A 26,301-nucleotide genomic window follows, 5' to 3' on the forward strand; every position below is an offset into this window, starting at 1 on the left:
CTTTTGCACTGTGTGTTGTTGTTGTTGTATAAAACCTTATCTACTTTTTACTTGTCACGTACCCACATGTTAACATTACCATTTTGGAGTTCACTGTTGTCCACTATTTCCTATGCAAATTTGATCGTCTAACAGCTTGAGTTACAATTTGGTTTGATGTCGAGCTCCGTATGCAAGCAAAGCCAGTGAAAAAGCTGGTAACAATCGAATAAATGCAATAATTTTCATTCTTACAATTAATTATACAAGATGGTTGTCAGAAGAAAAGTGCAGGTGAAGAATATATTGCGTGCAGTTCTGCGTTGTGTAACTTTCTCAATTCTCCTGTCACTTCATCTCTCTCAGCCCCAAAATTTGAGATGAAATATTTATAATGTAAAAATGTATACATTTCTTGCTACAAATTAAGATAAAGTTAGCCGTTTAAATACAGAACAAGAAGTGACGTAAACAATAATATAGTAGTCTTTTGAACAATAAGGTGGGTGCTCCTGTTATGGCCATGTTCCCGATATGGCCACCCCCCTATTGTGAGTTAGTTAACCAAAAAAATCAGCTAAATTGCAGCAGTATCCAGTGAAAGGGCATCCTGGTATGTCACTTGATCGTTTTCCATCCAGTCAGGTTGAGCAATATGGCGTCAGTTGCCTGTTTTGTCGTTTTCATGTAACCTCTTCTTATTTTTCTCTGGTAAGTCTCCTTTGTTTTATGGATGTTTTTCAAAGACTTGTTTCATGAAAACCATCGTACTCCATTCAGTTTTTAATGTTCTGTTGATTGGTGTTGTAGTTGATGGCGTATCTTTTACGAGTTGTTCATAATCAAACGATTTTCGTGAAAGCTTACCTGCTCCTGATATGGCCATATCAAATGCACCATGGCCATATCAAGTTCATTTCACTTTTATTTTTTCACCTGACAAATTTACATGCCTTATAGCTGGGATTACGCAAAAATTTTGTATTTTAAGATAAACAACTTAATTTTTTTATGGAAAAACCTATTTTGACTACACTTTTGAATTATAAAAAAGGTTATTAAGTATCATTTTTATTCATTTTACACCAAAATTATTTAATTTTAACACAACTTCGCTATCAAACTGAAAACGATCACGATTTGTAGAACATGGAACAAGGGTGGCCATATCATGTGCACATGTTCCTGATATGGCCGCTAGGTAGACTTTTGGAATTTGGAACTTTTTGGACAATTAAAGCTATTTTTATGGGGAAAGGAAATTGTTTTAAGAAAGTCCATTAGACTGAGAACGAGTATGAAAAAAGTGGTTTACATTTTTTTTTCAAAATGGCGGCTAGAAAAATTCTCAAACCTTAGCATGGCCATATCAGGGACACCTACCTTATTTGCAAGAATAACCTATCCAGATAAAAGTAAAGATTTCTGCCTCTACGCCGTTATAAGATAAACGGGAGGCAAGCAGATGGAGCTTCCATGTTTTATGAACCCAGGCACTGGAAGACAATGGTATGGGTAGCACTGAGCTCCGGCCGCTCTTAACTCAGTTTTATAAATGATCGTGTAACTTAATCACGCAACAACAGTAATTTTTCTTATCAATGTAGGCCATCTGTTGTACGAAGGAAGTATTCCTAATGTGTCTTTCTTTCAATTGATTAGTCACTGCGTAATTTTTCAATGGCGGGCCGGATTTCCGTAAAACAACTGATTAATAGAGCGCGTAAGAGTGTAATGGAAAGTAAATCGAGCACTTTATTCAACATATTTACCAACATCGCTAAACGTTTCTTAACTACATTATTAGGTCTTGGTTAATAAGTATTTTTATCAGACTTCCCGTGTTACGAAGAAAGGTATTGCTGAAATGTTATTTGATACCATTACATCTGTCATAGGGTTGCCAACCGTCCGAAATTTTTTCCGTATTGTCAGGAAATCAGTCCTCTATGCACGAAAAAAAATTAAATTGTTTTCAGGACGCTTAATGTCCGGAATTTTATTCAGTGCAATATTATATTCTGAATTTTCACATTGATATTTCATTACTAGAGATCCGACGTAGTTTGCAATGGCTACCAAAGACATTTTATACGATATACTTCTTGATGAATAGAAGCAAAAAGTTTATAAGTATTATAAGCCCTTTAGATAGAACACAGAAGCGAGTTCGTGCCGCTCATTGGTGACATGGCTTGGTAGTAAATCAGCATTTGAATAACTTGAGTGATTCTGATGTGCATCTCTTTAAGAAGGAAGCACTGGATGTGTATCAGAGGGACATTGACTATTTGCAAAAATGGTTTGATTACTATTATTCTTCACTTCTTAAGAAAATCACTTTTCTAAGTCTTAATGATACTTCCATATTCAGTGTCCTTATTGAAATTGTGAATATATTACATGTTAATACAGAACTGGACTTAAAAAATGGTGATGCTGAACACATACATGCTCTTCCAATTAGCAATGCTCATGTAGAGCGATTTTTTTTTTAATGAAGAATCTCTGAACTGACGAAGGGAACCGGTTGAGGAGACGAACTTTAATATGTCATGTGGATAATTGTTCGATTATATTTGAACAAACAAAGAGCTAATAAACAAAAACATAGGAAGCAACAAGTATTCTTCCAAACAATGTTAATGTAGTGAGTGTAAAGACATGTATATCAACCCCCGTGCTTTTCAATGTGTACAGACTTATGGCATGTTATTTAATATAGGGCTACACCGCTACAACCAAATAATAACACGAAGGTAATTCTAATTGATTAATTGAGCGTCAAAATAACAAGTGTATTTACTTTGAAATTCATTATAAGTTTATGTGATTTTTTATTATTTCTTTTAATGTGACCTGAATTTCCGTCCTCTAGAGTTGGCAATCCTAATCTGACATTGTGTATGAAAAGGCTAATATACATTTCTGATTATATATGGAGCCAGGGTCTTGATTTATAATCTTGTCTAGATCATGCGTGTTTGATTGTGGATAGTTGTTCATTGTCACCCTATTGTCCATAGTTATTTTAAATTGAGATTCTGTGTTGAGTTAACTCATACTGCGGAAATTACACGTTAGAAAAAGTTAAGATATGGATTCAAACGAATGACCGATAAGAAATTGTAGACTAGTGTCTCAGAATACAAATAAAGAAAAGTGACAACGAAGATGTATTGATGGAGATAGTTGAAGAGTTCACTGCAAGAATGATGGATGTCACTTTGTCGAAAATGAACCAAGAATGTCAATGCATAACTTAAGACATATAGAATATACATAGAGAGTTATATGGCATTAACACTGATAGTAATTGTCCAGTAATGATCGGAAAATTACAGTTAAGCTTTGAGCGCTAAGCATTTCAAACTTTCAATTGCTTCTCCTGAAAAATGTGTTCCAAATGACATCCATCGTTCTTGCAGTGGACTCTTCAGTTGTTATTTGCTTTTTTTTTACCAGAGGTTTTTGGCCTGTTTCTCCTGCTTAGGTCGTTGGAGTCTGAAAGCTTTCTTTCTAAAATTTTATGAAACTGAAGGTCGAAACGAATGAATTATGAAAAAGGGAGGAAAATTGATTAAAAGCTACTCGAACGCAGTGGAACTTGAGGTGGTGAGATTAATACGTGAGATCCATTGATTTAATTTCCAATATGATCAGTCAATTTAAGGGATCAGTGTATTATGATAATAAATGATTGAAAGAATTTTAGTTTTGTCCTTTAAATGTACAGAAATTTTATCCGAACAAATGTAACTTTTATTCTACAAAGGATTTTTTAAATGTTACATTTATTCGTATCAAATTTCTGCACATTTAAAAGATAAAACTAAAATTATTTCAACCATTTATTATCATAATACACTGCTCTCTTAAGTTGACTAAGCATAGGCCTATTGGGACTTAAAATCAATGACTTTTCAAAACACTCTATGAAATGTTTCACATAAAGCAATTTTTTTTCTCGAAAAGGAAGCAAAACCGAGCAAAATTATATCAAACTTTTTGGTTTGAATATATCTAGGAATAACCCTAATGACATTACTTATGACTTAACCTTCGCAATGGCGCTCGATGTCACGTGGCTGCTCAAGTGATTGATTTACTATCAGGTGGAATTGCATAATTCTGGAGATCCTCCGTATTCTCCGGCTATGAGTCTCTGCACCTACGACCTTTTCCTTTGAGAAGGTTAATGGGACGAGTATTTTTTTGCCTTAGGGCGTTGCAGATGATAGTCTTACTATCGCAATCACCTCAAATAAAATTTAAATGAGATTTTTACCGTATAACGTGTAAATAACACATATCAGGCACCACTTTATCTTATACTACCAGCTTACATTGGTCACCGCTAGGAGAGCTGAATACCAGGAGTGTTGCCACTAATTTTTGAATGACTCATAATTTCGTAAGATGACGTGAAAAAATGTTAATTTCCTTAATTGAAGGCGTTTAGGTAAGTTTTATATACTAATAAAAAATTTGTAATTGCATTATTTCATGGATATAGGACTAAGTTTTAATATTTTACAAGTTATCTGTGGCTAATTTGTATGTTTCATGCATAACAATTTCTTTTAATTTTCCTAATTTTGTTTTATAAGAAGCTAATACCACAGTCTAGTATAATCAGTCACGAAGCTCGAGTTGTGAGGACACTAGGAACAATAGACTGTGCAATTACTATTCCGCATTGTCTATAATGAGGCGATAGTAGCGATCATAGTGGTTAGCAACTATTGCCGGACCATCGGATCTATGCCCTTGCAGCGCTGTCGTCGTTCTTGGAAAAGTTAACGCCTCTGCTCACCCCATTCCACCCGTTTCTCTCCCACTACATCAAACAGCAGGCCACGAACCTTGCCGAATAGGGATGTTGCTAAACTTCCGTCAAAAACTGTCATGTCTCTTGAATATTGCTTATAATACTGTAAGGTTAACTATTACTTATTCATAATTTAATTTAAGTAGGTCTAATGACGCTGATTGACTTATGCAAAATGCTATTACTTGCTTAATAATATTTCTTTCACCACTCCGTGCTACAGTATTCATGTTGAGTTGAGAACATTGGATCGCAAGTGCAAATAAACTGTCCCGCAAGAAGGCTCAAAATTGTGAGTAGTGGGGGAGGGAAAGAGAAAGGGATAGAAAAGAGAGAAATAGGAATACAGGGAGAGAAATTAATTGCCGAGGCTGAAAAGGTATTAAGGTTCAGTTCGCATATCTTACGGGGGCACAGATCCGATGGTCGGACTATATCTATGAAAGCATATTTACTACGTATTGAGCTTCGTGACTGTATATACTAGATTGTGGTAATGCCTTGAAGTTATATCACAAATCTTAACATACTGTAATTCTGCATAGTCGTATAGCCTCCGATGCATTGTGAATATGTGTTCCAAGTTTATCAAATGTGTACTTTACACTGTATAAATATTATAAGTAGATATTGTAATGAAGTTAATAGGAGTTTCCAAACTACTGTTTAAATAATCGGTGCACCTTAAAAAAATTCTACCTAACGAAGAAAGAAATGCAGGTTTGTCAGTTTTGTTTGTACATGAGTTTGTTGAGGAATGTGCATGGAAACTCTACACACAGAAAAATTGTCTCTGCAAACGCAGTTTTCCCTTCTCTTTGTACTGAAGGAAGTTGTGCCATTACTATGTTTGCCCAAGCTTTGAGGTCACATTCTGTCTACAAAATGTTGAATACTCAAATTATGTCCGCTGAACAAGCCTTGAATATATGTAATACACGCTAAACTGATGTTTGACCTTGTTGGTTCAGATTTTAGTACGACTTGCCGCAATCTGAAGTGTCAGGTTAGTCTAAGACTCTAAGAGATCACAGATGGCAATTAACTATTAGTTTTGTATATTTAAACTTAAGCCCGTATGCCCACTAGAGAGTAAAGGTTGGTAATACTGTGATACGAGTAATATTGTAATAATTCTTTTTGAGAATTTATTACAATTTTACTGAGCGACAGAAGAACCGGTTTTGTGCAGCAACTTGTTCCATGAACATTCCCTTAATATGTTGACGCAAAAAACCGATCTTCCTCTCGCTCAGTAAAATTGTAATAAATTCTAAAAAAGAACTATCACAATATTACCACAGTGTAGTATATACAGTCACGAAGCTCAATACCTAGTAAATATGCATCCATAGATAGTTGCCGATCACTAGGATCGCTAATATCGCCTCATTACAGACAATGAGAAATAGTACCGGCACAGTCTATTGTTCCTAGCACCCTTACAACTCAAGCTTCGTGACTGTATTACCAACCTTTATGGTACTTGTTTTCAAGTCGCAGCTTAAGAATTATGAGAAGAAAAACGGAATTTCTATTAAAGAATCTTCCTCTACATAGATTTTGTCCATCTAGACTTGTCAGCGTTTAAAGTCAGTGACCACGTGCATCAAGTTGATTAATGTAATCAACTATCCTTAAGCATTTTACAATGCATTGACGTCGGTTAGAAATTGAACAGGAGATTAACCACAGTAATCTCAAACCGGTCATATCCCAAGGGTTAAAAGAGATAACCAGTTATTATATTCTCTAGAACCTTATTTTACTTCATCGAATTTTACCTAGGATAATTGTCTGTTATTTTTTCCTGAAGAAGTAAGCAAAAAACCGATGTTTTTTTCACGTCTCATATAAAATCACTACTACTGTAACAGTTCTATTATGTCTAAAAATGAATGGTTTGTTTTCAAAACCTACTATTTCACTTTCAGTTATTTTTACAGGGAGGAAAAAAATTGATGGGTTTAGAATATACGAGCCAATTAAAAAAAATCCATTTTATTCTTATTTTAAAGATAATTTATAGAATTGTATGTACTTAATACACTAGAATACTTCATAGTTTGCGAACAATTTCCAAATTAATATAAGTTATAAGATAGTAGGTTTTAGCCTGAAAAACAAATGGAAGGTTTCGAAAAAAATCTTTCTTTTAAATATCATTTTCAGTAACAAATAGCAGGAATTGGCAAAAATATAACTTTACCATTTGATTCAGAGTGTAAGAAATGTATTTATTATGTTATTTCGCCAAAATCTGTTTTTTGAGCAAAATAACAGGTTTTGGAAACAAACCATGTGTGTTTTATCCATTAGTATTTATTTTGATGTTTTGAATAAAAAATTATCCATTTTATTAACATCATTATAATATAAAGTACAATTTACAGAACTAGGTTGGCTAAACATTTGAAAAAACTTGAACATTAAAAAAAAAAATAATATACCGCAGCCAACTATTATAAGAGATGATAAGGGTGGAAAATGTAAACAATAAAATGACTTTCATTAAAAAATGTAGTATCAGTTAATGGAAAACTAATTTTAGAGGAGAATAACAAAGGTTTTGCAAGTAATTAAATTAGTTAATATTTTTTTCCTGAATTTATGCTCTTCATGGTGTTAATAATTATTGTAATATTATTAGGTTATACTGAACTAATTTACTATCTCTCTTAGATATTTTTGATGACTGAAGTTATATTTTTTCTGCTTAAAATTTATATTTTAGAGCCTATTTTAGTGTTTTTTTAACCAAAGATATCTCAAACCACGTTTTTTATAGCCCAAAAATCTGAGATTTAGTCATAAATTTGACAGAGACTTACGGGAAACGAATTTATTTTCGTAATTACGTTAAGCTAGAACATGCCTTTTTTTTAAGGTAAAACTAAAAGTAATAACGGCAGGGATCACAAAAAATTATAAATTTCGAACTTCATAAAATAGCTAGCAATAAAGTTTGAACACACTGTATATAGCGACACGTGCTTGCACTGACAATTAGTATTTCAGAGCCTATTTTAATGTTTTTGTGACCTATTTTAGACGCCTAAAACAACATTTTTACAGCCTAAAAATCCGAGGTCTAGTCATAAATTTGACACAGACTTACAGGAATCGACTTTCTTTCTTGAATTACATTATGGTAAAACATGGTTTTTTAGTATCACCAAAAATTATAAACTTGGAACTTCATAAAATAGCTAGCAATAAAGTTTGAACACACTGTATATAACGACTCGTGCATGCACTGACAATTAGTATTTCAGAGCCTATTTTAATGTTTTTGTGACCTATTTTAGGTGCCTAAAATTACATTTTTACAGCCTAAAAATCGGAGATCTAGTTATAAATTTGACAGAGACTTACGGGAATCGAGTTTCTTTCCCTAATTATATTATGGTAGAACATGATTTTTTTAGTATAACAAAAAATTATAAACTTGGAACTTTATAAAATAACTAGCAATAAAGTTTTAACACACTGTATATAGTGACACGTGCTTGCACTGACCTTTGTTCCGGCGTGAGTGCCGCCAACTCAGGAACGTTGCACCAGTACTGCTCAGGCGTCACGGTGATGAAGATCTGCGTGAAGTAGACGAAAGCCACGAAGAAGGCGAAGGGCGCCAGGAGCAGGAACAGCAGCTTCTGATAGAGCCCAAACTCGCCGATATGGGGCAGCATGTCGTCAAAATCCATGACAGACTTGTCTTCTTGAGCCGGCGGGGTGCTCGGGGGTGGCGGAGATTTCTCGGCCACCTCCTGGCCAGTCACCGGGGATTCAAGCGACGATTGCCGGGACATTTTTTCCTTCACAGACGCCCAAGTACTAGTAGGAACGTCCTGTATATCGGACTCCTCGCCACGAACTTGTTGTGTCGGTGTTTTCATGCTGTTTGTAGCCGTTATCTCCGGTATCCTGTCCAACTTTGTGGACTCGTGGTAGTTAATTGGTTCTTCTGGAACCTTTGACGTTTCTTCATCCGTCTTGGAATATCCGTGCGTGTTTCCCGGATGGGGTGGTGTTATATCCGGCTGCTGGGGAGTCATCCTCTCTTCCTCTGGTCCACTTTCCTGTGGAGGGATCTTCTCTTGTGGTGGCATTGTTTTAAACTGCTTTGTAGACACTTGAAAAACACTTAAAACCACAATTGAACAAACTCTTCACCGCGCATGCGAGAATATAGTTTCCCGTTGCTAGGTTATGCCTGCCTATGGAATAGTACTGCAGGCAAATCCTAGCGCATGCAGACTCCTCCCCGTACACACACTAAAGGTACGGCAGCCGAGAGTCGCTGTCTTTATATAGGGAATTCCCTCGCCGGCCCGACGAAAGTGTTGATCTCGTGGGTGGGGAGGGGATTTACTACGGCGCCTGATTGGAGGGGCGAGGGGAAGGTCAAGAGTAAGGAGAAAGGAAAGCCTTCGATTTTGCTCCCAAACGCCTTTATTTCTTTGCAGTTTTTAATTTAGTTTTGCGAAAAGCAGGAAGTATTCGTTTTGATACGACTTTGATCTGAATAAAACGACGTTCCGCGAGGCTGTCTCTGCTGTTTAACAAATGGAAAGTGTTATAAGAGTATTGTTTCGCTCTATCCGTGACCCAGTAACGAGAAGTAACGTAATTAAGGAGACACCCGCTATTAAAATCATTAGTTCGCAAGATTCTATTAATTTAATTTTGTCTAAGTTAATTATTCAGGCAATTTTATCAAATTTATATTTGTAAACACAAGAGAACATACAGTTAAAATTAGTGTAATTAAGTATTTTGTATAATGTATGAGCAAGAATGAAACAAAATGAATAAAATTCAAAATTTAAATGTATCAAATATTTAAATCACATAAAAACCATTAAACCAGCAGATTTAAAAGTTCAGCAACGAGGTACCGAAATATTGTACAAATATGCGCATGCTTTTAACTTAAAAAAAATTACTAAAAAAAAATTCGACATCGGTTACTATAGAAATTCTTACGTCATATCATATAGGTCTAGTATTTTTTGTGCCATTGTGGTCTTATTTTTCTACTTACTTGTATTTCTTTACTCTACTCTTTTTATTGTATTTATTTATTGGATTATTCTGTATTCCTGGCATGGCAGATTAGATATAGTCTCTCTCTCTCTCTCTCTCTCTCTCTCTCTCTCCTCTTTTTGCTTTTTGTGCATTTGTGTATATTTGTATTTGTAATTTTATTTCTATTTTTTATTTACTTCTCTTTGCATTTTTTTTTGTACATACCTATTTATAATCTGGTAGTGTAGTAGAGAAGGCCTAATCGCCTTACCTAAACCAGATTAAATAAATAAATAAACAAATAAATAAGTAAATAAATAAATAAATGAGTGAATGAATGAATGAACGAACGAATGAATAAACGAACGAACGAACAAACAAACAAACGGTTAGGTTTTTCCGAGGTTTCCCCCAACAGTAAGGCCAATGTCAGGTAATCTATGGCGAAACCTCAGCCTCATCTCGCCAAATACCACCTCGCTATGACCAATCCCATCGACACTAAATAATCTAGTAGTTGATACAGCTTCGTTAAATAACCAATTAAAAAATATAGGCTACTTTGCAATTGCATAGAGTCTATGTTGTAATTAAATATCTAGCCAATGTACTATGTCTACTATAATGTACATATCTCTGAATTTTGTGTTAGTTTTTCCATACAGTTGTTCTCTTGTTTTCCCTCCTCAGTGATTCATAAAATTTAAATTTTGTACTTTTCCAATGCCTTTCTTTCAACTTTTCGCTTTCAAATGCAATATGTGTGTGTATTCAATGCCTACCCATTTCACTTGCGTCAAATGCAATGTAAGCTCAGCTTTTTATTTTATTTAAGGATATTTTCCAGATCTCCATCCAAAATATGGGCAATTTACGGTGTAAGTAGAGGTAAATGAGCAAACATGCCTTTTTTCTTTAGAAAATAAACGCATTTCGATATAACGTAATTTCACTATAATGAACTAATTTCATAAGTCCCAGGATTTCGTTATATCAGTAAGGAAGAGACTGGTGAAGTGCTTTGTATGGAGTGTGGCACTGTACTGTCTGGACATTACGACGAAGTGAAGAGAAGTGAATGGAAGCATTTGAAATGTGGATATGGAGAAGATTGGAAGTGTGAAGTAAACAGACAGAATAAGAAATGAAGCTGTGTTAGAAAGAGTGGGTGAAAAAAGAATGACACTGAAACTGATCAGGAGGAGAAACAGGAATTGGTTGGGTCACTGGATGAGAAGAAACTGTCTACTGAAGGATATAGTGCAAGGAATGGTGAACGGGAAAAAAGTTCTGAGTTGAAGAAGATATCAGATGATAGACGACTTTAAGATATATGAGAGGCAAAGAGGAAGGCAGAAAATAAAAAATGCTGGAAAAAGTTGGGTTTCCAGTGAAAGACCTGCCCTTGGGCAGAACAATTTGTATGTGTATGTATTTATTCACACTGCAAATGGATAAATACCCGGTGGCAGTGGTAGCTAATTATACTCAATAATGACAACTAGTAACAAACACAATTTCAATAAAAAATGCAATTACTAGTACTAATAATAATAAATACTAAAATAATTAATAATAATAATAATAATAATAATAATAATAATAATAATAATCCCAAATTAAATGAAGCACGATCACTTAAAATAACATTTAAAGTAAATCTAATTTGTATCTTAACCATAAGTTCGAACTATAACTCAATACACTCACTTCGCTCTCAAGTCACTCACTGCACTAGAACTGCGACACATTTCACTGGTACTATCCTAATTTCACCAACACTTCCAAAACATTTCGCTGTTCAAATAATTTGCACTACCACTATAAACTATGAAACTTCACTGACACAACACACTACACACTTCACTGACACAACACACTTCTTCACTTATACAACACTTCAAATAACAAAACATCAATTACACCCTTTACGTAATGTGTATAATATACTACCATCTATTAGTAAAGTCTTTAAGCCTATTTTAAATACATTTTTGGTTATTGGTAAAGCCTTTAGTAAGTCTGCAGGTAAAGCATTCCAGTCCCTGATACCGTAAACTGGAGTTACTTTGACCACAGAGGAAACTTTGACCATTTTTTCAGATAATCATATTTAAGTTTCTACATGCTGCACTTGTTATAGATGGAGGTAAATTTGATATGAGAATGATTTTATGATAATTTACCTCTATCTATAACAAATGCAGCATGTAAAGTAAAAGTATCCCCGTAACATGCCATGAAGGCACTTGGGGGGCATGGAGGTAGAGCCCCATGCTTTCCATGACCTCGGCACTAGAATGAGGTGGTGTATAATTTATCCCCGTAATATGCCATGAAGGCACTTGGGGGGGCATGGAGGAAGAGCTCCATGCTTTCCATGACCTCGGCACTAGAATGAGGTGGTGTGGTCGGCATCACGCTCTGACCGCCTTTTACCCCCGGGAAAGACCCGGTACTCAATTTTATAGGAGGCTGAGTGAATCTCGGGGCCGTTCTGAAAGTTTGGTAACGAGAAAAAATCCTGTTACCACCTGGGATCGAACACCGGACCTTCCAGTAGAAACCTAAATATGATTTTCTGATAAAATGGTCAAAGTTTCCTCTGTGGTCAAAGTAACCTCAGTTTACGGTAGTACTATTGAGAAAGAAAACTTTTCAATGAGAAAACTATGAATGAATTAATGAATTAATTATTGTATGTCGCAAGATTTTCTCTTTATGTCTTGAGAAATGAGAGAGTAAAAACTGCAGGGAAGTCCTGAAATCCTCGTTATAATGTATTGGATTCAATTTCATGGACAGCTACATCGCCTTCACCTGTTTTACATAATAATAATAATGTTCAGACGTCATCGCTTTACCAGGTGTTGGTTCGGATTGTATGTTTTTGCGTAAGTTATGTTTGCTTCCGTGGAGAGGCGGGACATCTCCGCGCGGTTGCAGCGTTGTCCATTCCTGCCTGCAGCTGGTGTTCCAGGAACCCATTATTGCCCATGAACCCGTTCCTGTCTTCCACCTGAGACTCGAGATCCTCGGAAGGTCAGGCATCCAGTCACAATTTCAACGGCGGAAATGACCGTTGGAATTTCTAGTGACGAACCGCAGGACAAAAAACTGGATCGGAAATGCCAGGCTGCAATTAACGCACTCTCAGACCTTTCGAGTTTTTCACCGTCTTCTCGTTACGGTCTGTAAATAGTTAATTTTTAGCTTTGTTTGCGTGTGCAATGATTTTGACAAATTGTCTTTGTGGTCGAGTTATTATGGTTCTCGGTAGAGAGCTGAAGAATAGGACTTACAACGGACAAGATGGCGCATCCGACCGAATGTTCGACCTAATGTTTTGCAGACTAGACAGAACACTAGGCGCGCTTCATCATACAGGAACACTGTGTAATTGACAAAGGGTTTTATAAATTGATATTTTGATATTTGGAGTGTTGTATCAGTGAAGAAGTGTGTTGTGTCAGTGAAGTGTGAAGTGTGTTGTGTCAGTGAAGTGCGTTTCGGTCAGTTAAGTTTTATAGTTCTGCAGTGCTCGGGAAAAGTGGCATAAGTCAGTTTCCACAAACCTTTTTTGATAATTTATTGACAACTTACACTGGTTTATGTCGATTTGATTTTTTTCTGTATGAATTATTGTAATGGGAGAAATACTTAAGTATTTTTTTCCAAGCGAGTAGATGTTCTGTAAGCTGTCAATAAATTATCGAAAAAGGTTTGTGGAAACTGACTTGAGTCACTTTTCCCGAGCACTGCAGAGTTTATAGTGGCAGTGCGAAGTATTTGAACAGTGAAATGTTTTTGAAGTGTTAGTGAAATCAGGATAGAATCAGTCAAATGTGTCGTAGTTCCAATGCAGTGAGTGAGTTGACAGCGAAATGAGTGTAGTGCTGAAAGATACTTGAGCATGTATGAACATATCATACTCGCGGGTTTTAGTTCGAACTCAGGGTTAACATACAAATTAGATTTACTTTAAATGTTATTTTAAGTGATCGTGCTTCATTTGATGTAGGATGCTCCCTGTATTATTATTATTATTATTATTATTATTATTATTATTATTATTATTAATTTATGATTAATTATATTTTTAATTGTGTTTATTATTAATTGTCATTATTGATTGTAATTAGTTACCACTGCCACCGGATATATACTCATTTGCAGTGTGAATAAATACATACACATATTTTCTAACTACACAAACGGAGTAACAATTGAAGGAAATTTACTATGTGTAATTTGAAAAATGTATTTGCTTGATATAGGCCTAAAATTGGAGACTTTAATACACTTATCTTCAAAGTAATATATATTTAACGACCCTCGTAACTGCCAAGGTTATATCAGCGTCGCCGGTGTGCCGGAATTTTGTCCCGCAGGAGTTCTTTTACATGTCAGTAAATCTACTTACATGAGCTTGTCGCATTTAGACAAACTTAAGGGGTTAGGTACAGTTTACAGCAGTAAAAGTTTTGGAAAAATTCAACATTTTTTTCTCCATTACTGTATCCTGTACAATAATTAAAATTGGTATGTGTAAAACACTGTCCTTCTGCTATACGAAAAAAATATTTTTACGATTTAAAAAAAATATTTATATACTTTTTTTTAAATTCATAATGAAGCGCTTCCCTCATAACTCACAAACTTGTTAACTTTTTCATGTTCTCTCTCTTTTATTTTATTGCTGAAACTCATGTTTACAATGTGATGCTCTTTCAACTACATTCCTTAATAAATAATATTTTTTTTTATTTTGTGTTAGAAGAAAATGCTAATATTTGACCATTTTTGTTAATGATTTTATTTTTTATCAGACAATCTATCAAAGGTAGAGAAGTGATCTTGCATCATATTGTAGATATGACATGCATAAATACAGACAAAAAAGTTCATCACAGAATGTTGGATAGTTTTTGAGTTATGTGGGAAACGCTTCATCACTGCACAGTGAACTGAATTAAAAAAAAAAAGTAAATATTTTTTTTAATCGTAAAAATATTTTTTCATATAGCAGAAGGACAGTGTTTTACACATACTAATTTTCATTATTGTACAAGATACGGTAATGGAGGAAAAAATGTTGAATATTTCCAAAATTTTACTACTGTAAGCTGTACATAACCTCTTAAATGCCATCGACCTGGGCCGGAATCGAACCAGCAACCTAGAGCCCAGCGCTATACTGACTATGTTACCCAGGCCGACTCATAACTAATATAAATGAACAAATGGACACCGGTAACAAAAAAGAAAATAAGTGTAAAGCATAATATGAAATCTGATGTGTAAAGAAATACAAGAATAGAAGAGTTATATGTTCAGTCTTAGAAAAAGGTTTTGTCGCACAGATATTTTATAAGTCCCAGAAAGGAGGCAATGCGCATGATCAGAGGACGTGGGACCTAGGACATAAGAGAAGGCCTAGTTGAGGTAATAAAATCAGTTTCGTTGTATGTCTGGTCATGTGCACTGTCTCCTTTCTGGGACTTACAAAATATCTGTGCGACAAAACCTTTTTCTGAGACAGTAACTATATTCTATTGTAACATTTACACTTTAAACTAAAAATACATACCTCTAAAACAATAGTTGTTAATATATAGTGATGGCAAAAAAAAAAAAAAAACCGGACCGACACTTGTAGCTGATTTCAGAGCCTTGTTCACTCCAGAGCACCATAGACTGGTAACTAAGATTTTCGTGGTTCGAATCCTTCCTGGGAAGGAAACTTTATTTTGTTCCTTATTCAAATTTATTCCCAATACTTTTCGATTGCTGGTAAAATACATGATCTGGGAATAATAAGTTAATTAAACAGTTAAATATCGCTGCAATCGAAGAGTATTGAGAATAAATTTGAACAAGGAACAAAAAAAAGTTCCCTTCCCAGGCAGGATTCGAACCACGAAACCCTTAGTTACCAGTCTATCGTGCTCTGGAGTGAACAATGCTCTGAAATCAGCTACAATGATCGGTCCGGTTTTTTTTGCCACTACTGTACATGCCTTTTAATTACTCTAAGCAGCTGTATTATTATTTCATTAATCATTTTTAAGAAGGCAGAGTGTTATTAGCAAAAAGAAAAGCCTCTCAAGTTCTAATGCGTGTACTTTCACGATGCATGTTGTTGCTTTTGAAGATACCTAACTGTAATACCTGTATGAATGAATGAATGAATAAACTAATGAATCAGTGACTGAAAGAATCAATTATTTAATTAATGAACCAAACAGTGAATCAGTGAATCAATTAATCATTCAATGAGTCCATGGATGAATGAATCGATGAATGAATCAATGAGTCAATGGATGATGAATCGATGGGTGATTGAATGAATATAGTGAGAGAGGAAGAATTATCAATTAAAGGGTAGGCATACACGATGATAATTTCATCCTTGGGACTCCTACAAGGCTCAATTTATATATTTATTTATTTTGCAAATAAAGTCAGTTCTGTTACTATAATAATTAGAGTTAATTGTAAATAATATTCAAATAAATTCAATTTGTCATCTCGTTTTTCAATATCTAATTCAATTTCAAGTCTCGCGCCGTGGCGTCGTGGTCTAGGACATCCTGCCTAGGACTCGCGTTACGGAATGTGCGCTGGTTCGAGTCCTCGTGGGGGAAGAAATTTTCTCATGAAATTTTGGACAGTGTATGGGACCGGTGCCCACCCAGCATCGTGATGCACTTGGGGAGCTACGATAGGTAGCGAAATCCGGTTGTGAATACCAGCTATAACGGCTGGGGGGATCATCATGCTAACCACACGATACCTCCATTCTGGTTGGATGATCGTTCACCTCTACTTCAGCATGTGGGCGTGAGACCAGCAGCCGGCTGGTCGGTCATGGCCCTTCATGGGCTGTAGCGCCATGGATTATTATTATTATTATTATTATTATTATTATTATTATTATTATTATTGTTTTGCTAATAATTGTAACATAAAATATAATATAAATAGAAAAAACTTTAGCTCATCACTGAAAGAGTAGAACTCGTGCTCAGGAGCGGATTCCTGAATTGAAATTAAGAAGTATATAATACAATGTGTCTTATGTCTACTCTACAATTTTTCATTGCTTATAAAATCCATATATAATTTTTTAATACTAAAACTACTAGAATTGACACGATTTAAATATAAATTTGTTATATATTCTTGGGCCTAAATTACTACTATGATTAAATACTGCAACAGTGTTGCATTTTGGTTCAAACAATCTTAAATAATTCATACCTTTTGTTTCATAACTATGAGAATACAATTCAAAATTATTTCGATTTTTGTGTATGAATATTATTAATACAATATAATAAATTTGTCTTATTTGAAGAACATTGAAGTCCAAAAACATTTTTTGAGATGGAAAATCAATAGGTTTATTTATTTATTTATTTATTTATTTATTATTTATTTATTTTGCTAATAATTGTAACATAAAATATAATATATACAGAGAAACTTTAGCTCGCCCCTGAAAGAGTAGAACTTGTGCTCAGGGGCGGATTCCTGAATTGAAATTAATAAGTATACAATACAATTTGTCTTATGTCTACTATGCAATTAGAATATATAAATTTAAATTTACAATTTTTCAATTTTTATAAAATCCATACATAACTTTTTAAATTTAATACTAGAACTATTAGAATTGACAAGATTAGGATATTTAAATATAAATTTGTTTTATATTCTTGAGCCTAAATTACTACTATGATTAAATAGTGTAACAGTGTTGCATTTTAGTTCAAACAATCTTAAAGAATTCATACCTTTTGTTTCATAACTGTGAGAATAAAATACAAAATTATTTCGATCTTCATGTATGAATTTTATTAATACAATATAATAAATTTGTCTTATTTTAAGAACATTGAAGTCTAAAAACAATTTTTGAGATGAAAAATTAATAGGTTTATGAAGACATATTTTAATTATTTTCTTCTGTAATAAATAAAGCGGATTAAAATTGGTTTTAAATAAGCTACCCCATCCTATAATTCCATACATAATTACCAATTGAAATAAAGTTAAGTATATTGTGCGTAATAAGTATTCCTCAATAAAACAAAATAATATATTATTTTACGTAATTTATTATAAAGGTAATTAATGTGTTGGTTCCAAGTGACCTGCCTTTGCCGTTCACACACAAAGAGTGAGAAATAACTCGAATATTCGTTAAACTGAACACTGAGACATTCCGCGAGATGGAAACATTTGAAAGGTACGCGAAAACATGTCCTTTCAAGGAAAACTGGAGGTGAGGGGAAGTATCTATGTGAGCTCGAAGCCTGTTGATCACTTGTCTCAATCCGATTTTCGTTGTTGCATATGAAGGAACATTAGAGAAGTTTGAAAGATAAAACCGAACATATACGTAACCTAGTAGCTAACATATGCGGGGGGGGGGGGGAATGAAGCCACGACTGAACAGCAACTGGGCAGGGACACTGAAGATGTTAAACGCCTACACAGCGCGTGTGAAGAGGGGCGCCGCAGTTTTTACAAGGGAATGAATCCGAGCCCCTACGTCAGTCTTGCGATGGCGACTAGTACTTTAGAACGAGAGCTCTTTTCTGCCCGCTGCGCGCGCGCGGAGCTCTTTTACCTGTAAACATTGCTAAAGGATGTACAGATCTTAGAACACAGTGCATCATGACGGAACGGAAGCGCTTAAAGCTTTCAAGGAAGAGTGAAGATACAATATTTATGCTTCGAACATGGTGATGAAGTACAGTGTTTGTTGTGTAAAAATATATCATTTGCAAAAAAGCAACATAAAACGGCATTATGAGACGCAAATGAAAATATATATATATATAGGCATTATTCAGGAGAAGGGAGAAATAAATTGCTTTCGGAATTGATATCCAAGGTAAATTAGTTTACATTTGGGTCAGTAGATTGTATCTAGATTCCTTTTATTTCTTTATTTTAAATGCATTGTTGATGTTTTATTTGTTGCTTGTTTCTGGATATTTACTTTTATTAGACTACGTGTTTCTTTAATTTAGAAATAATATTTTATCTTTGATCGTACTTTAACTTATACTATTACTAAGCTAAAAAAGCTAATTCACTTTTATTCCAATAACCATTTTCAGGATTTTGAGCAAATATGAACTAAACATTTTGAAAACTTTGATGCAAGGAGCTGTTTCAGTAACGTCAATATAAAAATATACTTAAAAATATAATTTCAAAACTATTAGACCTAATTGCACCAAATTTTATACAGATAATATTATTATAGATCTGTTTATATAGTTTAAATTTCACAAATTTTGGCCGAAATTGTGGAAGTTTTAAAAGTCATACATATCCCCTTAAATGATTGACCCCAAAAATTACGATGGCTCTCAATATCTTAATTTAATCAATTTGTTTTTTCGTATTACGTGCATCTCACAAATCACTCTAAGAAAACTCAATACATAATCACGACTGGAGAGTAAGGACTACATTTTACAATCACACAATCAATATACTCTATTTCAATCAATACTCTCATTATTATTTTTTCAACAAATACTCAAAAGTACTTAGAAATCACACACGTCGAGCAGGTAACCAATGAAGTGAAGTATTTACATAATAAATAATGGCTGTTAGCAAGAAAATAGTTCACATACAATTAATTTTCCTATTTCTCTTTTTGTTCCTAAAAAACCCTTCCCTTGAATAATTAGTCCTATTACATAGCCAGAAATTTAGTAAAGCAAGTTATTGCAATAATTGCTGCCTTTATTCACTGCATGTACTGTACATCCCTGTTGTCTACGTTACGACGCTACGTAGCGGATGCTCTATGCGCTCGTGATCAAGGTCGAGCTCTTCTACCATGATTGGGAGCTAATATCGTCTCATCCCTGCCCTACGTTGTGCGTGTAATACTCGAGTAAATACGTCCTAAAGTAGCGAAGCCAATATGCGAAAGCCAAGGCTCAGATATCAGAAGGTTTTAAGTTGGAAAATAACGGAATTTGTGTGTGTTCGTGGGGGGTGAGGAGGCAGATGTAGGCAGTAAACAATAATAATATCTCATGTTCAATTGACGCTTCCTGTAGTTGTTGATAGAGACGAAATGACTTGAGAATCGCGTGTCTTAGCACAGATTTCGTGCAAATAAGTAATTTGTAATTAGTTTTGGGGCCTTGAAATGTTCAATGTCAAATAACTGAGCTCAGAGATGTTGGCGATAAGTAATTACGCATTTTATGGTGATAATTTAGCACGTTATTCTGGACATGTCTCTAACAATGTACAGCATTGTTCCTTTATATCTTAATTGAAGGAATTTTTCACAAGTGCAATGGATACATGCAGCAATTATGCACCGTTACAAGTTGGCTATGTACAACACATAGGCCTATGAATTAAATTTCTGACATAAATGTATTTCACTCTTTGTTTCTCAGCTTCTATACAGTCATATTGACTGGTAAGCATAAAGTTGAAGTAAATTCTATTGCTAAGGTTTTCCTATTATATACTACAGCCTTTATGTATAAAAGCCCATAGTAAATTCTTTACTGCGTAACAGAAAGTTGATCTGGAAGGCCGTGTTTAGTTCATGCTGGAATTGATAGTATAAACTACAATTTATACGCATAACAAGAAGTATATGTATTATTTCAATGTACCGAAGTACATATGATATTTCCATGCGCCGGAGAGAATTTTTCTCCGTTCCATTATTCTTTCATCGTATGATGACGCAGAATATCTGCATGGAAATATCATATGTACTTCGGTACATTGAAATAATATGTGATATGCGTAAATCACGAAGTGATTTAGGACGGCGCTCATTCCGTCGGATCCCGGTCAACTAGTCGCTCATAACGAGTGCACCTCAGCACATGTATGGACTTCGGTCCTATGTTCATAGACATCTATGACGTAGTGCAGAGGGCGGCCACTAGAGGGAACCCAAGAGTTGGAACTCAATCAGAGACAATTCTGTCCGACGTCGGGGTTGTATCCGGTGTGGCTTAGTGGATAAAGCATTAGCACGTAGAGCTGAAAACCCGGGTTCAAATCCCGGCGCCGGAGAGAATTTTTCTCCGTTCCATTACTCTTTCATCGTATGATGAAGCAGAATATCTGCATGGAAATATCATATGTACTTCGGTACATTAAAATAATATATATGATATGCGTAAATCACGAAGTGATTTAAGACGGCGCTTGTTCCGTCGGATCCCGGCCAACTAGTCACTCATAACGAGTGCACCTCAACACATGTATGAACTTCGGTCCTATGTTCATAGACTTCTATGACGTAGTGCAGAGGACGGCCACTAGAGGGAACCCAAGAGTTGGAACTCAATCAGAGACAATTCTGTACGACGTCGGGGTTGTATCCGGTGTGGCTTAGTGGATAAAGCATCAGCACGTAGAGCTGAAAACCCGGGTTCAAATCCCGGCGCCGGAGAGAATTTTTCTCCGTTCCATTACTCTTTCATCGTAAGAAGTATAGGTATATGTGTATGTATGTATTTATTCACACTGCAAATGGGTAAATACCTGGTGATACAGATAAAAAATTACTCTCAATGATGATAATTAATCAAAATAAATGCAATTAATAATACTAATAATAAATACTAATAAAATTAATAGTAGACCCTAATAATAATAATAATAATAATAATAATAATAATAATAATAATAATAATAATAATAATAATAATAATAATAATAATAATAATAATAGGGAGCATCCTAAATTAAAAGAAGCACGATCACTTAAAATAACATTTAAAATAAATCTAATTTGTATCTTAACCCTAAGATCGAACTAAAACCCACGAGTATGATATGTTCATACCTGCACAAGTACCTTTCAGCGCTACACTCATTTCGCTGTCAACTCACTCACTGCACTGGAACTACGACATATTGCACTGATACTATTCTGATTTCACTAACACTTCAAAAACATTTCGCTGTTCAAATACTTTGCACTACTACTATAAACTATAACACTTCACTGATACAAACACACTTCACTTACGCAACACACTTCACACTTCACTGATACAACATTTCAAATAATAAAACACCAATTACACCCTTTAAACAGTGGTATAATATACTACCGTCTATTAGTAAAGTCCTTAAGCGTATTTTTAAATACATTTTTGGTTGTTGGTAAAGCTTTTAGTAAGTCTGCAGGTAAAGCATTCCAGTCCCTACTTCTACTTCTAAGTATAAACTGAGAAAAATCGTAGTCTGCTCTTTTTGAGACTTCGTTAGCTTAGCATAGGCTTTCATACAGTTTAAAATGGCAGACTTTATGAAAACTCGCTCTTGAAAATCCTGCAAGGAAAGACAAGAATCATCAGGATGCGATTATAAGAAGTTATATAGGTTTCACGAATTATGTAATATGATCAATTTTTGTAATGGATTACTCAAATGCTGATTTTGAGGTAACTGGAATTATATCTATTAGTTGATTTTTATTATTGTTATTTAAAATAATATATTTTTAGCAAAATAATTCTATGATGTATTTATAATACATTTAATTTACGTGAAAAAAACTCCGTGTGTGTACAATATTTTAGGTTACATGTAAATTTAATAACTAACATTTTGGGCCTGTCTGATTTATGTCTGATTTCGACTTTACTTTTCATGTTATTTATTTTCTTTATAATTTACTTTTCGTCTATTTTTTTCCTGCTGCAAACATCCACCGCAACTTCCATAGCCTGGTGGCTTTTTCTGTATAACTTCCTGCGGTAGGAGTTTTGGACTTGTTTAATAATGCTGGGATCCTTTTAGTACGAGTAGATTACCAAACAGCAGTTGTTCTCATTCTCTCACTTCTACATTTTCCACTTCGTCGTAATTGTCAATATTCCCACGAAGAAATTAACATAAGTGAATGGAAGGCGAAAACTAACGAGTCTTCACGGATAAATCCGAAGTACTATCGATAATAGATATAATCGAATATTCTTGATAGTTTATACTACCGCTGCGTAGTATATACTTCGTAGTAATAGTATCGGGTTTATGCATACAAAACGAAGTATATACTTCTACTTCAAGTATCTTCTACAGTAAAAGGAAAAGGTAATACTACAACTTTATGCATACCACCCATTGTCTCCTATTTACCACATAGCTAATTTGATTTGTTTTAATTGTCCGTTGTATGTTGTGTTGATATTGGGCACAACGTAAGGTTATGGCTAAATTAATAGTTATTGAATACGTTGTTAAATGAGCCGTTCAGAGCAGAAGTGGTGTAAGTCATTATATGTATGTATTTATTTACACTCCAAGTGGGCAAGCACCCGGTGGCAGTGGTATACACAATATAAACAATATACAATAAAATTACAATACACAATACAATTATACACTACACAATACAATAAGAATACACAATACAATTTAACACAATAATTACAATTAATAATAATACATAAAAACCCTAATTAATAAGTGAATCATTTAACCCAATTATACAATACACAATACAATAAGAATACACAATACAACTTAACAAAATAATTACAATTAATAATAATACATAAAAAACCTAATTAATAAGTGAATCATTTAACCCTGAAGATGAGGAAGATGAACATCCTCGAAACGTCGATTGATCACCAACTTATGACCTGGCTGGAAGCCCGAGAAAATTTTGAGTTAAGTGAACCTAATTTTACAATACAACCTACATATGTATAGGCCCTACATAAGTTTCACATTGGTACTGATAATAATCTTTCACTATTCTCTCATCTCACTCACTGTAGTGGCACTATGACGCATTTCACTGACCTTTAGAACACATTTCACTGACACTATAGAACACATTTTATTGACACTATAAATTATCACTGATCGGAACTATTCACTGCACTGTAAAACCATAACTTCACTTACTCACCACGCTTCACTGATACAACAGCTCAAATAAGACAAATACTTACACCCTTGTGCATACTTATAAACAGAACTACATTTAAACTAAACATTTCTAGTCTAAGACTCTCTTACAAGCTATTTTAAAATAATTTACAATTCAAACCAAGGGAGTAATTCGTGAGGCTAAATAAATACATGTCACCTTAAAAAATTAAAAGTCATAAATGGGTAATGAGGGTTAAAGTAAACATTCTGTAAAATACAGCGCAAAGTAGCAATTAATATTCAGTTTATTTAAACTTTTAGTAGTCAGTGGATAGCACGAAGGACATATTAATTGCTACTTTGCGCTGTATTTTACAGAATTTTTACTTTAAACCTGATTACCCAATTTTGACTTGCACCACTTCTGCTCTGAACGGCTCAAATTTAGGCGACTATTTCAGTGTACATAAATAGGGCCACTTCAGACGAAGTCGCTAGTTTATCTCATGTAACCAACCCAATGCCTCCTTGCAAAGTATAATAAAAATAACATCAGCAATGTAGTTTCTGACATTACGGGCTTCTACGGACTGAGAATTACTTTGAAGACCATGAGTGGTATGCATAAAGTTGTAGTATTACCTTTTCCTTTTATTGTAGAAGATACTTGAAGTAGAAGTACATACTTCGTTTTGTATGCATAAACCTGATACTATTACTACGAAGTATATACTACTCGGCGGTAGTATAAACTATCAAGAATATTCGATTATATAGATTATCGATAGTACTTCGGGTTTATCCGTGAAGACTCGTTAGTTTTCGCCTTCCATGCACTTATGTTAATTTCTTCGTGGGAAAATTGACAATTACGACGAAGTGGAAAGTATAGAAGAGAGAGAGAATGAGAACAACAGATGTTTGTTAATCTACTCGTACTAAAAGAATCCCAGCATTAATAAACAAGTTGCAAACTTCTGCCGCAGGAAGTGATAAAGAAAAAGCCACCAGAGGCTATGTAAGTTGAGATGGAAGTTTACAGAAGAAAGAAATAGACGGAAAGCAAATTATGAAGAAAATAAATAACAAGAAAAGTAAAGCAAAATCAAAATCAGATATAAATCAGACGGGCCAAAAATGTTAGTTATTAAATTTACATGTAACCTAAAATATATTACACACGGAGTTTTTTTTACGTAAATTAAATGTATTATAAAGACATCGTAGAATTATTTTGCTAAAAATATATTATTTTAAATAACAGTAATAAAAATCAACTAACAGAATTCCAGTTACCTCAAAATCAGCATTTGAGTAATTCATTACAAAAATTGATCATATAGGTCTAACATACTTTATTCGTGAAACCTATAGAACTTCTTATAATCACGTTCTGATAATTCTTGTCTTTCCTTGCAAGATTTTCAAGAGCGAATTTTCATAAATTCTCTCATTTTAATTAGTATAAATGCTTATGCTAAGCTAAGGAAGCCTCAAAAAGTGCAGACTACGATTTTTCTCAGCTTATACTTAGAAGTAGAAGTATATACTTCTTGTTATGCATATAAATAGTAGTTCATACTATCAATTCCAGCATAAACCAAACATGGCCTCCCAGATCAACTTTCTGCTACACAGGAAAGAATTTCCTATGAGTTTTTTATACATAGAGACGTAGTATATATTACGAAAACCTTAGCAATAGAATTTACTTCAACTTTATGCATACCAGTGAATGAGTTCCAATTCGAAAAATATTGAATTTCGACCCATTTATAAAAGCTCCTTCAGTTTGAGCGCAACCTTTTGAATCATTCTATAGAAGATCAAGAAATGAGATAAACGACAAAACTAGTAACAATGCGAATTTCTTAGCAGCGAAACGAAAGTGCAGAAATTTTAAGGCTATGCAGAAAATGAAACTTAAACGCGATGCTATCGTCTTTGCTTACTAGTTGAGCACCAGACAGCAAATAAGTGACTGGCTATAAATTCTTGGAATGGAGTGATTAATTTAAATTGAATTGCTTTGTGATGTCATATTGAAGCAATTACGGTGACATCACTGGAAAGTGACATTTTGTTATAATTTTTGCGCCCTGTGACTGTTGATGTCAATACAAACATAAGAACATCTGCTCAGAAAGAATGCAGAAATACTCATGGGGAACAATACGACTATCAGCTTTCAGGCGTAAATAAATTCTGAAATAGACATTCCATACCCCCAACTGGTCTTGATTCTACTTCGATAAGTTCATTTCCTCTCTTTTCTTAGACGGTGCCCATCTTCATATGATATTTTATGCGCAAAATGGCCTATAGAACTGATTCCTAAAACGCGGGTCATTAGTTGTGAATCACCCTGTATATACAACTATTCCTTTAAGTTATTTACTTGTCACAATATTCAATAAACAATAATAACATCCATTTGATTCCTCAATTCTAATGCCAATTTTTTTTACATTGCTAATCGAATTTAATTTTACCCTAAGTATTTAAAATCATCAAATACAGAGTGGTTCAAAGAAACGGGAGATTTTTAAATA

At 34.3% G+C, this 26,301-nt stretch overlaps 1 protein-coding gene across 1 annotated transcript in view; it reads right to left on the reverse strand.

Moving 5' to 3' along the window:
- Window positions 1–9,068, reverse strand: part of LOC138698531 (organic cation transporter protein) — a 125,917-nt gene extending 116,849 nt beyond the window's left edge. Inside the window, exon 1 of the mRNA XM_069824528.1 lies at window positions 8,330–9,068. Within this exon, the coding sequence (XP_069680629.1) occupies window positions 8,330–8,922 (593 nt within the window). The 5' untranslated portion in view covers window positions 8,923–9,068. The remainder of the gene's footprint in view (window positions 1–8,329) is intronic.
- Window positions 9,069–26,301: the final 17,233 nt, after the last annotated feature.

This window comes from Periplaneta americana, chromosome 4 (assembly GCF_040183065.1).
Source record: "Periplaneta americana isolate PAMFEO1 chromosome 4, P.americana_PAMFEO1_priV1, whole genome shotgun sequence".
NCBI lineage: Eukaryota > Metazoa > Arthropoda > Insecta > Blattodea > Blattidae > Periplaneta > Periplaneta americana.